This window comes from Pristiophorus japonicus, chromosome 7 (assembly GCF_044704955.1).
Source record: "Pristiophorus japonicus isolate sPriJap1 chromosome 7, sPriJap1.hap1, whole genome shotgun sequence".
NCBI lineage: Eukaryota > Metazoa > Chordata > Chondrichthyes > Pristiophoridae > Pristiophorus > Pristiophorus japonicus.
Window position 1 is genome coordinate 14152168 of NC_091983.1, and position 15421 is coordinate 14167588.

The 15421-nt window shown below is 49.9% G+C and overlaps 1 protein-coding gene across 1 annotated transcript in view; it reads right to left on the reverse strand.

Annotated features, from left to right (window-relative positions):
* Positions 1-1675: 1675 nt before the first annotated feature.
* The window catches only part of LOC139267013 (potassium channel subfamily K member 1-like), a 59161-nt gene continuing 45415 nt past the window's right edge, over positions 1676-15421 (reverse strand). Inside the window, exon 2 of the mRNA XM_070884645.1 lies at positions 1676-4998. Coding sequence (XP_070740746.1) covers positions 4763-4998 — 236 coding nt within the window. The 3' untranslated portion in view covers positions 1676-4762. The remainder of the gene's footprint in view (positions 4999-15421) is intronic.

A 15421-nucleotide genomic window follows, 5' to 3' on the forward strand; every position in this document is an offset into this window, starting at 1 on the left:
TGGTGGGTGTAGTCTATAGGCCCCCTGTGACTTTTCCACCTTATTATTCCTTATCTCCACCCAAACTGATTCAACATCTTGATCTTCTGAGCCAATTTCGTTTCTCACTGACGCACTGATCCCATCCTTTATTAACAGTGCTACCCCACCTCCTTTTCCTTTGTCTGTCCTTCCAAATTGTCAAATACCCCTGGATATTTAGTTCCCAGTCCTGGTCACTTTGCAACCATGTCTCTGTAATGGCTATCAGATCATTCCCATTTGTATTTATTTGTGCCGTCAACGCATCTATTTTGTTACGAATGCTACGTGCATTCAGATAAAGAACTTTTAAATTTGTTCTTTTACAATTTTTTCCTGCTTTGACCCCACTTTCAGATTAATTTTCATGTTTATACATTCTGTCCCTTCCCGGCACGCGCTCGTTTCCATTTCCCCCACTGCTCTATTGTCTTCTCCTTAATCTTTGACTTTTAAATTTTTGCTCACCTGAATCCTCTAATTAGTTATCCACTGACACGATAGCTTAACCCAGGAGTATATCAATCGTACCCCGGAGCTAAACCCAATATTTATGCCTTTGAACATGTCACCAAGGTCCTCTCCAATCTGTTGAAGGAGACCAATAAGATGAGACGAGATCTGAATCGTTCAGCTGCTTTATTTCACCACCACTGATGACAAGACTCAATCAGTACAATTTGTCTTTGTATAATATTATAAAGGTGCTACATTTTTCCACACCAGTGGGTCAGTTTACAGGACTTCAACAAAATAACCCCCTCCAACTGCCCTTTCCTACATTGTCCTCTGGAGGTTGGTGAAGGCCTTATCTCTGTTTGCAGACCTGACTAACTGTCTGTGTGTCTCTGCCTCCATCTTCCTGCATTTCTGTGTCTACGCCCCCACTCTTGGAGAGGGATTCTCTTGGAATGGGAACTTGCTTCAGTAAGATCCCTCGAACCCGCCTGCTGTCGGAAGCCTTCACTCCCATGGGGAGTTCCAACCCTGAGGCAGGGCCCGATTAAGGGCCTGATGGGCAAACTGATCTAAATAGGCCTACAGGTATGTACACATTAGGCCAATAAACAATATTTCCCTTGGCCTCGTTTTTCCTCTCATAGTCTATTCTATTCGGCCTAGTTGGGAGACCTTATATATTTTTTTTCCTTCATTTATTTGGTGGGCCTGTGTTCTTCGGTGGGCTTGGGGCTGCAGCCCCACCTGCCCCCACGGTTAACCCACCCCTGCTCCAAGGACATTCTCATCTACGAAACAAAACAGCGACAAAATTAACTTGTAAATAAAACGGACGACAGAGTTCTCAGAGGAGTGGGATGCTTTCAAAGTGGCGGAGGTTTAAAAACACAATTATTATATGGCAGATTTTCGGCTGAGGTAACACTGCTGAAACAGCCGCGATGACGAGATCGTCGCTGTAAAACCCACATTTACAGCTACCCACCCTGGTTGAGCCGAGCCGGCATCATCGTCTGGCCTTCCCATGGCACCGAAGCTGTCTGGCCTCGTGGCAGATGCCCTTTCACACTCGGGGGTCAGTTGTTGTGAAGGGGAGCATCTATACTAGTGGCCTGGGGCTTGGGCCCCAGTCATGGCAGTCGATGGACAAAGCCAGACCTTGCCCACCACCCCTCCCCCGCCCCGCTCTTCCCACCACCAGCGGTTGGATTTGGTCAAGCCGGCGAGATTACATGGGAGTTGGTGTCGGTTGAGCCGGGCCCATGATTTGGAATTGGATGCTGTGAATTGGCCTTGGGGGAGGAGGGGTGTGTGGGGGGGGGGCCCAGTTTGAGATTTCTAGGGGGAGAGGGGCGCACCTCCCACGCTCGCCAGTAGCCGTCACAAGAGACGGCCGCGATATCAAGGGGGCCTCCCGGCGCCCAGCCTCATTGACGTCATGCTGGTGAACCACGACACGCCAAACGGGCACCCCCATACACAGCTTGCCGGATTACGATCTACCCATCTCGGGCCTGCCCCCACCCCCCCGGCTGCCAGTAAACTCAGTGGCATCATACCACCCCTGCTACCATATTAAAAGGGGCCTACCGCCCGAATCAGGCCAGCACTTTGGACACCCGAAGGTAGCCCCCTTTCAAAATGGCAGCGGTTGCATCGCCGGAGTTAACGAGGCGCTAAGGCTTCCGGCCCCCATTTTGAGGCCATTAACCCCGGGCGACAGCACTCAAAATGGACCCCACCTACTCCAAGATGGAGGTCGGGAGGGCGGTTTGCGATCGTGGAGAGGGGCTGGGCGGGTTCACGGGCAGGGGGGGGGGGGGGGGGTAGCGGGCCTGATTATTCCTACTCCTTCCGGGCCCCACAGAGATAATTCCGACACTTATCTTTGCCTCGTCTCTTCCCCTCCGTTGCCCGTGGAATAGGTCGGTGTGAGCACAGCGCAATTTCCCAGCAGTTCCGGCCTAAATTGCCGATCGGGATGCGATTTACATCATACCACCCCGAATCAGGCCAGCACTTTGGGCACCCGAAGGTCGGCCCCTTTCAAAGTTAACGAGGCGCTAAGGCTTCCTTCCGGCCCCCATTTTGAGGCCGTTAACCCCAGGCGACAGCACTCAAAATGGACCCCACCTACTCCAAGATGAAGAACTGCTTTAACAATATTGAACAAAAATACTTGACCCAATTCTGGGTGTGTGTTTGCTTTTGACTTCTTCACATGAGGTAGAAATACTTCCATACAGAGAATACCAAGTTAGCAAGCCACATTGAAGGTTATTCCAACTTGTTTTAACTTAAAAAGACACAAACATAAATACTATTCCTTCACAGCAAAAATATTAAAATTTAACTATTTCGAAAGCCGCATTGAAGTGTACAGCAGAGTACTTTAGCTTTGCTCCGCGTACTCTCACATCACCTCCCCTGTAAAAATATTCTTTGACTTATTTTAAAATAAATTAAAAAGCAAAATCACTTCTGCTGCAACGATTAATCCCCACCACACCCAAGGCCCCTTGCTTCCCAATTGTGCCTGTGACAGGATCGCTGGAGAATGGTCTGTGTCTGTCCAAGGCTGGCTTCCTTCAGTGGCCCAGGAGACACAAAAGGCTAATTGAATGTTGGCCTATTCCGGTTGGAGTGGAGTGCAAGGGGTGTTGCAGTTGGGTGAGGCGGACTGATTGGGCTGGGTGCTGTTTGCCTTTCCGTCATTGTTCATAGGTTTATATGTAACCTTCAGGGCTGCTGACCAAGGGCCGTGCGGCTATTTGTTATGCGGCGCGGACACGATGGGCCGAAATGGCCTCCTTCTGCGCTGTAAATTTCTATGTTTCTCAAGAGGGCTAGAATATAAAGAGGAGCACGTTATCTTACAGCGTTAGAGCTCTGGTTAGACTCCATGTGGGGAAGTGTGAGGCTATCCAGAAAGAGCGATCAGGGTTAATGGCGGAAAGCTCGGAACGGTGGGGGAGCGGAGAGATGTCGGGGTCCAAATACTGAAATCACTAAAAGCTACTGGGCAGGTACAAAAAATAATCAAAAAGGCTAATGGAATGTTGGCCTTTATCTCGAGGGGGCTGGAATACAAAGGGGTGGGAGTTAGGTTACAGCCGTACAGAGCTCTGGTTAGACACCGTCTGGAGTCACTGCGTTCAGTTCTTGGCCCCCCCCCCCCCACCTCAGGAAGGATATACTGGCCATGGAGCGGGTGCAGCGTAGATTCACCAGATTGGTACCGGGGCTAAAAGGGTTAAATTATGAGGACGGCTTGCATAGACTAGGCTTGTGTTCCCTCGCGTATAGAAGAGTAAAGGGTGATCTGATCGAGGTGTTTGAGATGATTGAAGTTGATGATAGAGTAGATCGGGAGAAACTATTTCCTCTGGTGGGGGGAGCCTAGAACAAGGGGGCATAATCTTAAAATTAGAGCCAGGCCATTCAGAGGTGATGCCAGGAAGCACTTCTTCACACACAGGGTAGTGGGACTCTGGAACTCTCTCCCCCCAAAATGGTTGTGGATGCTGAGGGTCAATTGGAGCTTCCAAGGCGGAGAGCACTAGATTTTTTGTTAGGCAAAGGTGGTAAGCGATTCAGGACCAAGGTGGGCTGTTGGAGTTGAGAAACAGATCAGCTGCGATCTAATTGAATGGCGGAACAGGCTCAAGGGGCTGAATGGCCTGCTCCTGCTCCTATAGAATCAATCCTAGGTAACCCCAACCCCAACTGAAGCAGTCTGAAGGCAAGACCTGCACTCGGATTCCAGTGGAGAAGGAGCAGGAAATGTTTAAACCCCCGAAAAAGAAGTCAATGAATATTTTAATTAAAATTATTTTCCCAAATCGATAAAAAGGGTTTCCCTGTAATCTGGGGAGAATTTCCTGTAACCCCCGTTATAACTACAATAGAAGCCCTGGGGAAAATGGCATAAATGGCTGTTTGTAGCCATTTCTCGGAGGTGGGCGGGGGGAGGGGGGGGCGAGAAACACCAATCACCCGCCAGAATACCCTGGCAGAAATTCCATGCGATTACCTGATTGCACGTCTGAAAATACACTTTCTAGTCCGTGATTACCTGAAGATACACATTCCCCTGCTATTTACACACTTCATATTCCAACGTATTCTAATTTGCATTGCTTCATATAATTATTATTATTTTTTTTTTTAAGGCCTGTAAATTGCCTGAAAGCCTATGCTAATTACATGCTCATTTGCCCCACGACTTGATGCAAGAATTGGCCATGTCTTGTCTTGGAGTGAGGTTGGTCCCGAGCCCAGGTCACCAGTTGGTGGGGCCCGTCACAAAGGGCTCACTGAGCTTCTGCTGGTCCCTGGTGACCGGCACTGAGTCCATGACAGATGGAAAAGAGAGCTGGTCCTGGTCCAAGATGTTCATCTCATCCGCCGGCTTGTCTTTCTTCAAGTAGAAGATCCTTTTAAATTCCTTGAGTTTCTGAAGCTCGCAGAAGGTTTCCAGTACCACCAGCACAGCAGTGAGACCTAGCATGAGGTAGACTAGAGAGACAGACACAGAGAGAGATATTATATATTTTTAGATACAATTAGATATGGATAGTTTAACATAACATAAGAAATAGGAGCAGGAGTCGGCCATTCGGCCCCTCGAGCCTGCTCCGCCATTCAATAAGATCATGGCTGATCTGATCCTGGCCTCAACTCCACTTTCCCACCTGATCCCCATAATCTCTTAATTCCCTTAGACTCCAACAATCTATCGATCTCTTGAATATACTCAAAGACTGAGCCTCCACAGCCCTCTGGGGCAGAGAATTGCAAAGATTCACCACCCTCCGAGTGAAGAAATTTCTCCTTATCTCAGTCCTAAATGACCGGCCTCTTATTCTGAGACTGTGACCCCTGGTTCCAGACTCTCCAGCCCGGGGGAAACATCCTCCCTGCATCTACCCTGTCAAGCCCTGCAAGAATTTTATATGTTTCAATGAGATCACCTCTCATTCTTCTAAACTCTAGAGAATATAGGCCTATTGTTCTCAATCTCTCCTCATAGGACAGCCCGCTCATCCCTAGAATCAGTCTAGTGAACTTCTAATCCAAGTATATCCTTCCACACTGTACATCGTACTCCAGGTGTGGTCGCACCAGGGCCCTATACAAGCGCAGCAATTAAATATGACCGGAATGGAATTGTTCATTTGCGAGTGCTTTTTCCTAAAACGTTCGACAAACATTTATTTCATTTGGAGCTTCTTGACGTGACATGTGAGCAGGTTGGAGACCGCTTCTCTGCGATGACTGGCTCACCTCTCGATCTCTCAGAGCCTCTCTGCCACCCACAGGGCCCAAGGAGCGAGTGCGTTAGAATTCTCGTCACATGCCTGGATGGTCGCAGCCTCAAGAAGGCTCAACACCATCCAGGACAGAGCGGTCTGGTTGATCAGCACCCACTGGAGTCCGCATCATTACGTCGAGCGTACAGCACAGAAACAGGCCATTCGGCCCAACAGGTCCATGCCGGTGTTTATGCTCCACACCCAGCCTCCTCCCACCTCTCGTCATCTCACCCCATCAACACATCCTTCTAGTCCTTTCCCCCTCATGTGTTTATATAGATGCCCCTTAAATGCATCAATATTATTCGCCTCAACCACTCCCTGTGGTAGCGAGTTCCACATTCTCACCATACTCCGGGTCAAGAAGTTTCTCCTGAATTTCCTGTTGGTGACTATCTTATATTTATGGCCCCTAGTTTTGATCACCCCCACAAGTGGAAATATCTTCTCTACATCTACCCGAGCAAACCCCTTCAATATTTTAAAGACCTCTGTCGGGTCACCCCTTGGCCTTCACTTGTCTAGAGAGTAGAGTCCCGGCCTGTTCAGCCTTTCTCTTTAGTTATAACCTCTCAGTTCTGCTGTCATCCGCCCCCTCAATCACCGACTGTAGCTGCAATGTGTCTGAGCGACAGGATGCACTGCATCCACTCGCCAGGATTATTTTCATAGGACTCTCTCCCCTGCCACAATCACCACAAGAAGAAGGCGGCCCATCGCCACCACCTCACGGCAGCTGGGGAGTGGCAATAAATTAGGCCTCGCCTACGATGCCACATCAAATTACTACAGCATTTACATCATTACAAAGTTCTAACGCAGGTAGCCATAAGCTCTGCTTTAGGAGGACTGCTCTCCCATTGGTTATTGAGGAAGAGGGAGAGCATTTGGACAAATGTGAACTGATTAGAAAGAGCCAGCATGGATTTGTAAAAGGCAAATCATGTCTAACGAACCTAGCTGAATTTTTTGAGGAGTTCACTAACGTGGTAGATAAGGGGCTATCAATGGATGTTATTTTTATGGGCTTCCAGAAGGCGTTTGACAAGGTTCCTGATAAGAGACGGTTAACAAAAATGAGAGGTAAACAAAAAAATGACATGGAATTGGAGGTAAACTATTGGCTTGGGTAGGCAATTGGTTTGGAGGTAGGAGACAGAGGGCAGGGGATAATGGGTATGTACTCCAATTGGCAGGATGTGACTAGTGCTATCCCCCCGGGATCTGTACTGAGGCCTCAGCTTTTCATTATATTTATTGATGACTTGGATGAAGGAATAGCGAGCCGTCTATCCAAGTTTGGTGACAACACTAGTTTAGGTGGTACAGTAAATAATGTAGATAAGAACATAAGAAATAGGAGCAGGAGTAGGCCATTTGGCCCTTGAAGCCTGCTCCACCATTCAATAAGATCATGGCTGATCTTCTACCTCAACTCCACCCTCTCACACTATCCCTGTAGACGGGAGCAGAAAGTTGCAAAAGGTCATTGATAGATTAAGAGACTGATCAATAAGTTCAGGTGGTCTTATTGAAATATACAAGATTCTGAGGGGGCTTGACAGGGTAGATGCAGAGAGGATGTTTCCCCTCGTTGGGGAATCTAGAACTGGGGGGCATAGTCTCAGAATAAGGGGTCGCCCATTTAAAATGGAAATGAGGAGGAATTTCTTCTCTCAGAGGGTCGTGAATCTATGGAATTCTCTGCCCCAGAGAGCTGAGAAGGCTGGGTCATTGAATATACTTAAGGTGGATACACAGATTTTTGAATGATAAGGGAGTCAAGGGTTATGGGGAGCGGGCAGGGAAGTGGAGTTGAGGCCAGGATCAGACCAGCCATGATCTTATTGAATGGTGGAGCAGGCTTGAGGGGCCAAATGGCCTACTCCTGTTCCTATTTCTGATGTTCTTATGTAAAACTGTGGCAGATGGAGTTCATTGTGGGGAAGTGAGAGCTTTGGACCAAAGAAAGATCGATCAAGGTATTGTCTATGTTGTGCATCTGTAAAGCATGCACTCCCATGTTCCGCCACCAGGGAGCACATCCCCTGATGTCCCAAAGGATCCCAGCATCCTTTAGGAGCACTGTATATAAGCCTGTTACTCACTCTGGAGTGTCTTAATAAAGACTGAGGTCACTGTTACTTTAACCTCCCTGTGTGCAGTCTCATCTGTGTCAGGAACACAACAACTGGCGACGAGTACACAAATCCAACGCAAAGATGCAGCAAACTATGGGCATCCTGGAGAAGTTCTCGGAGGGTGGGGGCTGGGAAGCCTATGTCGAATGGATAGATCAGTACTTTGTAGCCAACGAGCTGGACGGAGAAGGAAGCGCTGCAAAAAGGAGAGCGGTCCTCCTCACGGTCTGCGGGACACCGACCTACAGCCTCATGAAGAATCTTCTGGCTCCGGTGAAACCCACAGATAAGTCGTATGAGGAGCTGTGTACACTGGTTTGGGAGCATCTTAACCCGAGGGAGAGCGTGCTGATGGCGAGGTATCAGTTCTACACGTGCCAACGATCTGAAGGTCAGGAAGTGGTGAGCTATGTCGCCGAGCTAAGGCGACTTGCAGGACAATGTGAGTTTGATGGCGACCTGGAGAAAATGCTCAGATATTTTTTTGTACTGGGCATTGGCCACGAGACCATCCTACGAAAACTTTAGACTGTAGAGACACCAACCCTCAGCAAGACCATTGCGATAGCACATGCGTTTATGTACACCAGTGATAACACCAAACAAATCTCTCAGCACACAAGTGCTAGCAATGTTCATAAAGTAACTGGAACTGTGTTTGCGAGCAGAAATGTACAGGGCAGAAACCACGAGTCTGCAACTGCCAGCAGGCCTCAGGTGACCCAGATGACTCAGAGTCCGCAACAAAGGATGAATGCGAGGCAATTCGCACCTTGTTGGCGTTGTGGAGGCTTCCATTCAGCCTATTCATGCCGCTTCAAAGGGTATGTTTGCAAGAGCTGTGGAACAATGGGGCACCTCCAACGAGCTTGCAGCCCAAAACCTGCTACCCACCACGTGGCAGAGGAAGATCGGTCCATGGTGGGTCAAAGCAACTTCGAGCCTCAGAGAGAGGAGGCAGATGCTGAAGTATATAGGTTGCACACATTTTCGACGAAATGTCCACCTATAATGCTAAACGTAAAATTGAATGGCTTACCCATAGCCATGGAACTGGACACTGGCGCTAGCCAATCCATCATGAGTAAAAAGATGTTTGAGAGACTGTGGTGCAACAAGGCACTCGGACCAGCCCTGAGCCCCATCCACACGAAACTCAGAACGTATAGCAAAGAGCTTATCACTGTCCTGGGCAGCGCCATAGTCAAGGTCACCTACGAGGGCACGGTGCACGAACTGCCACTCTGGATTATCCCGGGCAATGGCCCCACACTGCTTGGAAGGGGCTGGCAGGGCAAAATCCGCTGGAACTGAGATGACATCCGAGCGCTATCAGGTGTTGATGAGGCCTCATTTAACCAAGGTCTTAACAAATTTGCTTCCTTTTTTGAGCCAGGCACTGGAAACTTTTCCGTGGCGAAGGTGCGGATCCACTTGGTCCCAGAGGCACGACCCATTCACCACAAGGCGCGAGCGATACCTCACATGATGAGGGAGAGAGTGGAAATCGAACTGGACAGGCTGCAACGCGAAGGCATCGTCTCCCCAGTGGAATTCAGCGAGTGGGCCAGCCCGATTGTTCCAGTACTCAAAAGTGATGGCACGCTCAGGATTTGCGGTGATTATAAAGTAATCGTTTCTTGCTACAGGACCAATACCCGCTACCTAAGGCAGACGACCTATTTGCGACGCTGGCAGGAGGCAAGACGTTCACCAAGCTCGACCTGACTTCGGCCTACATGACGCAGGAGCTGGAGAAGTCTTCGAAGGGCCTCACCTGCATCAACCCGCACAAGGGACTGTTCATCTACAACAGATGCCCGTTTGGAATTCGGTCGGCTGCAGCGATCTTCCAGAGAAACATGGAGAGCCTACTCAAGTCAGTACCACGCACGGTGGTTTTTCAGGACGACATATTGGTCACGGGTCGGGACACTGTCGAGCACCTACAAAACCTGGAGGAGGTCCTCCAGCGACTGGATTGTGTAGGGCTGCGGCTGAAGAGGTCGAAATGCGTCTTCATGGCAACAGAAGTGGAGTTTTTGGGGAGAAAGATCGCGGCGGACGGCATTTGGCCCACAGACGCCAAGACAGAGGCTATCAGGAATGCGCCCAGGCTACAGAACGTCACGGAGCTGTGGTCGCTCCTGGGACTCCTCAACTATTTTGGTAACTTCCTACCGGGGTTAAGCACCCTCTTAGAGCCCCTACATGTGCTATTGCGTAAAGGTGAGAACTGGGTATGGGGAAAAAAGCCAAGTAATTGCTTTGAGAAAGCCAGAAACATTTTATGCTCCAACAAGCTGCTTGTATTGTATAACCCGTGTAAAAGACTTGTGCTAGCATGTGATGTGTCATCATACGGAGTGGGGTGTGTATTACAACAAGCTAACGTTGCGGGGAAGTTGCAACCTGTCGCCTATGCTTCCAGGTGCTTGTCTAAGGCCGAGAGGGCCTACAGCATGATTGAGAAAGAGGCATTAGCGTGTGTGTTCGGGGTAAAGAAAATGCATCAGTACCTGTTTGGCCTCAAATTTGAGCTGGAAACCGATCACAAGCCCCTCACATAACTGTTCGCTGAAAACAAGGGGATAAATACTAATGCCTCAGCCTTCATACAAAGGTGGGCACTCGCGCTATCAGCGTATAACTATACCATCTGCCACAGGTCAGGCACAGAGAACTGTGCGGATGCTCTCAGTCGGCTACCATTGCCCACCACGGGGGTGGAAATGGCGCAGCCTGCAAACTTGTTGATGATGGTGCAGCCCGCAGACTTGTTGATGGTCATGGAAGCGTTTGAAAATGATTAATCACCTGTCACGGCCCGCCAGATTAGGACTTGGACCAGCCAAGATCCTCTGCTGTCCCTAGTAAAAAAAACTGCATACTGCATGGGAGCTGGGCCAGCATCCCCGTTGAAATGCAAGAGCTAATCAAGCTGTTCCAGGGTTTAATAATGATGAAAGCGATAGCCAGATCCCACGTGTGGTGGCCCGGTATCGACTCTGACTTAGAGAGTCCTGTGTACGGCAATGCAGCGTGTGTGCTCAGTTGAGCAACGCGCCCAGAGAGGCATCACTAAGTTTGTGGTCTTGGCCCTCCAGACCATGGTCGAGGATCCATGTCGACTATGCGGGCCCGTTTCTCGGTAAAATGTTCCTGGTGGTGGTGGATGCTTTTTCAAAATGGATTGAATGTGAAATGTCAGGAAGCACCGCCACCATTGAAAGCCTGAGGGCCATGTTTGCCACCCACGGCCTGACTGACATACTGGTCAGTGACAACGGGCCATGTTTCACCAGAGCTGAATTTAAAGAATTCATGACCCGCAATGGGATCAAACATGTCACCTCAGCCCCGTTTAAACCAGTCTCCAATGGGCAGGCAGAGCGGGCAGTACAAACAATCAAACAGAGCCTTAAATGAGTCACAGAAGGCTCACTCCAAACCCGCCTGTCCCGAGTACTGCTCAGCTACCGCACGAGACCCCACTCGCTCACAGGGGTGCCCCCATCTGAGCTACTCATGAAAAGGACACTTAAAACCAGACTCTCGCTGGTCCACCCCAACTTCCATGATCAGGTAGAGAGCAGCCGGCAGCAACAAAATGTAAACGATGGTCGCGCCACTGTGTCACGGGAAATTGATCTGAATGACCCTGTGTATGTGCTAAACTATGGACATGGTCCCAAGTGGATCGCGGGCACGGTGATAGCTAAAGAAGAGAGTAGGGTGTTTGTAGTCAAACTAGATAATGGACAAATTTGCAGAAAGCACCTGGACCAAATGAGGCTGCGGTTCACAGACTGCCCTGAACAACCCACAGCAGACATCACCTTTTTCGAGCCCACAACACACACCCAAAGGATCAACGACACCACCCCGGACCAGGAAATCAAACCCATCACACCCAACAGCCCAGCAAGGCCAGGCTCACCCAGCAGCCCTGCAGGGCCAACAACACGCCAGCCCAGCGAGGGCACAGCCAACACACCAGAACAGACATTTGTACCGAGGTGGTCCACCAGGGAAAGAAAGGCTCCCGACCGCCTCACCTTGTAAATAGTTTTCACTTTGACTTTGGAGGGGAGTGATGTTGTGTATCTGTAAAGCATGCACTCCCATGTTCCGCCACCAGGGAGCTCATCCCCTGAAGTCCCAAGAGATCCCAGCATCCCTTGGGAGCACAGTATATAAGCCGGCCCCTAAAGCCTGTTCCTCACTCTGGAGTGTCTTAATAAAGACTGAGGTCACTGTTACTTTAACCTCCCTGTGTGCAGTCTCAGCTGTGTTAGGAACACAAGAGTCTAAATGGCAAGAAGCTTGGAACTGTGGGGGAGCAGAGAGATGTCGGGGTCCAAATACTGAAATCACTAAAAGCTACTGGGCAGGTACAAAAAAATAATTAAAAAGGCTAATGAAATGTTGGCCTTTATCTCGAGGGGGCTGGAATACAAAAGGGATGGGAGTTATGTTACAGCCGTACAGAGCTCTGGTTAGACACCGTCTGGAGTCACTGCGTTCAGGGCCCCCCCTCCCCTCCCCTCCCCCACCCCCTCACCCTCACCTCAGGGAGGATATACTGGCCATGGAGTGGGTGCAGCGCAGATTCACCAGAATGGTACCGGGACTAAAAGGGTTAAATTCTGAGAACAGCTTGCATAGACCAGGCTTGTATTCCCTCGAGTTTAGAAGATTAAGGGGTGATCTAACCGAGGTGTTTGAGATGATTGAAGTTGATGATAGGGTAGATCAGGAGAAACTATTTCCTCTGGTGAGGGGGGAGCCCAGAACAAGGGGGCGTAACCTTAAAATTAGAGCCAGGCCATTCAGGGGTGATGTCAGGAAGCACTTCTTCACACACAGGGTGCTGGGAATCTGGAACTCTCTCTCCCAAAAAGCTGTTGAGGCTGGGGGTCAATTGGAAATTTCAACAGCGAGATTGATAGATTTTTGTTGGGTAAGGGTAGCAAGGGTTATGGAACCAAGGCAGGTAGATGGGGTTAAGATTCAGATCAGCCATGATCCAATTGAATGGAGGAACAGGCCCGAGGGGCTGAATGGCCTCCTCCTGTTCCTATGGAGTGCAATGCATCCCAATTCTTGTGATCATCTGCCATTTGAAGTTCAAATGAAGCCTACTTCTCCTCTCTCTCCTGGTTCTCGAGTGAGATGGTTTGTACAAAGTGGCAGAAGGGTCAAAATAAAAGTGACTCAGCGAGTGGCTGTGGTTGGGAATGCACTGCCGGGAGCCACCTTCGACAGTAACTTTCAAAGGGGAACTGGTAAATACGTGAAGTGGAGAAACTTGCAGCGCGATGGGGAAAGAGCAGGGGGAGTGGGACTGATTGGATCGCTCTGCCACAGAGCCGGCACAGGGGCGATGGCCCCAATGGCCTCCTGTGCTGTATCATTCCACCTGTTCACTATGGACACGCTTACTTGCACTAGCAAAATGCTCCGCTTGGCTCTCCATGACCTGATTGCTGATGAGCCTCCAAGGGAACCAAAGACACACCCCAGCAGTTTCTCTGGAATGTGTAATTCTCCCGCCATCCCCCAACCCTAGTTCCTGAATATCCTCACACAGTCTCTCTCTCTCTCTATCCCTCCCCACCCAACCGCCCCCCCCCCCCCCCCCTCAACCCCCAGTCTCTCTCGTGACCAGTCTCTCAGGGAAGATGGATCACATTCTTCCAACCCCACCGCCTTTACATCCACACCCGATTTCTCAGAAAGCTCGATGCTGTCGAGGAGGTAACCAGGAGGGTCGATGAGGGCAGTGCGTACGATGCAGTGTATCTAGATTTTAGCAAAGCTTTCGATAAGGTCCCACATGGCAGATTGGTCATGAATGTTAAAGCCCACGGGACCCAGGGCAAAGTGGCAAGTTGGATCCAAAATTGACTCAGAGGCAGGAAGCAAAGGGTAATGTGACTGGAAGGCTGTATCCAGTGGGGTTCCACAGGGCTCAGTGCTGGGTCCCTTGCTTTTTGTGGTATCTATCAATGACTTGGACTTGAATGTTGGGGGTGTGATTAAGAAGTTTTCAGATGATACTAACATTGGCTGTGTGGTGATAATGAAGAAGAGAGCTGCAGACTGCAGGAAGATATCAATGAACTGGTCAGGTGGGCAGATCAGTGGCAAATGGAATTTAACCTGGAGAAGTGTGAGGTAATGCATTTGGGGAGGGTTAACAAGGAAAGGGAATACACATTAAATGGTGGGACACTGAGAAATGTAGAGGAACAGAGGGACCTTGGAGTGCAGGTCCACAGATCCCTGAAGGTAGCAGGCCAGGGAGATAAGGTGGTTAAGAAGGCATACGGAATACTTGCCTTTACTGGCAAAGGCATAGAATACAAGAGCAAGGAGGTTATGCTTTAACTGTATAAAACACTGGTTAGGCCATAGCTGGAGTACTGTGTGCAGTTCTGGTCATCACATTACAGGAAAGATGTGACTGCACTAGAGAGGGTGCAGAGGAGATTTACAAGAATGTTGCCTGGACTGGAGAATTTTGGCAATGAGGAAAGATTGCATAGGCTGGGATTGTTTTCTTTGGAACAGATGAGGCTGAAGGGGAGACCTGATTGAGGTGTATAAAATTATGAGGGACCTGGATAGAGTGGATAGGAAGGACCTATTTCCCTTAGCAGAGGGGTCAACAACCAGGGGGCATAGATTTATAGTAAATGGGGGGAGGTTTAGAAGAGGTGAGGGGAAATTTCTTCATCCAGAGGGTGGTGAGAGTCTGGAACTCACTGTCTCAAAGGGTGGTAGAGGCAGAAACCCTCACCACATTTAAAATGTATTTGTGCCGTAACCTTGGGCTACGGACCAAGAGCTGGATAGTGGGATTAGGCTGGATAGCTCTTTGTCGGCCGGCGCGGACACGATGGGCCGAAATGGCCTCCTTCCGTGCTGTAAATTTCTATGATTCTATGATGCTCTCTATCACCCCCCCCCCCCCCATCAGCCTCACTCCCCCACCCACCAGCCTCTCTCTCTCTCTCTCTCATCCCTGCTCCAGTCTCTCTCTCTCTCCCACCCCAGTCTTTCTCTCTCTCTCTCTCTCCCTTCCACCCCCCAGCCTCCCTCTCTCCACCGCCCCCCACCCCCTCTCTCTCTCTCTCTTCCCCACCAGGTCTCTCTCTCTCGCTCTCTTTCTCTCTCTCTCTCTCCCACCCCAGTCTCTCTCTCTCTCTTTCCCCCCCCAGTCTCTCTCTCTCTCTCTCTCTCTCTCTCCCCCCCCCAGTCTCTCTCTCTCTCTCTCTCTCTCTTCACCCCCAGTCTCTCTCTCTCTTTCCCCCCCCAGCCTTTCTCTCTCTCTCTCTCTCTCTCCCCCCCAGTCTCTCTCTTTCCCCCCCCCAGCCTCTCTCTCTCTCCCCCCCCCAGTCTCTCTCTCTCCCCCCCCAGTCTCTCTCTCTCTCCCCCCCCAGTCTCTCTCTCTCCCCCCCAGTCTCTCTCTCTCTCTCT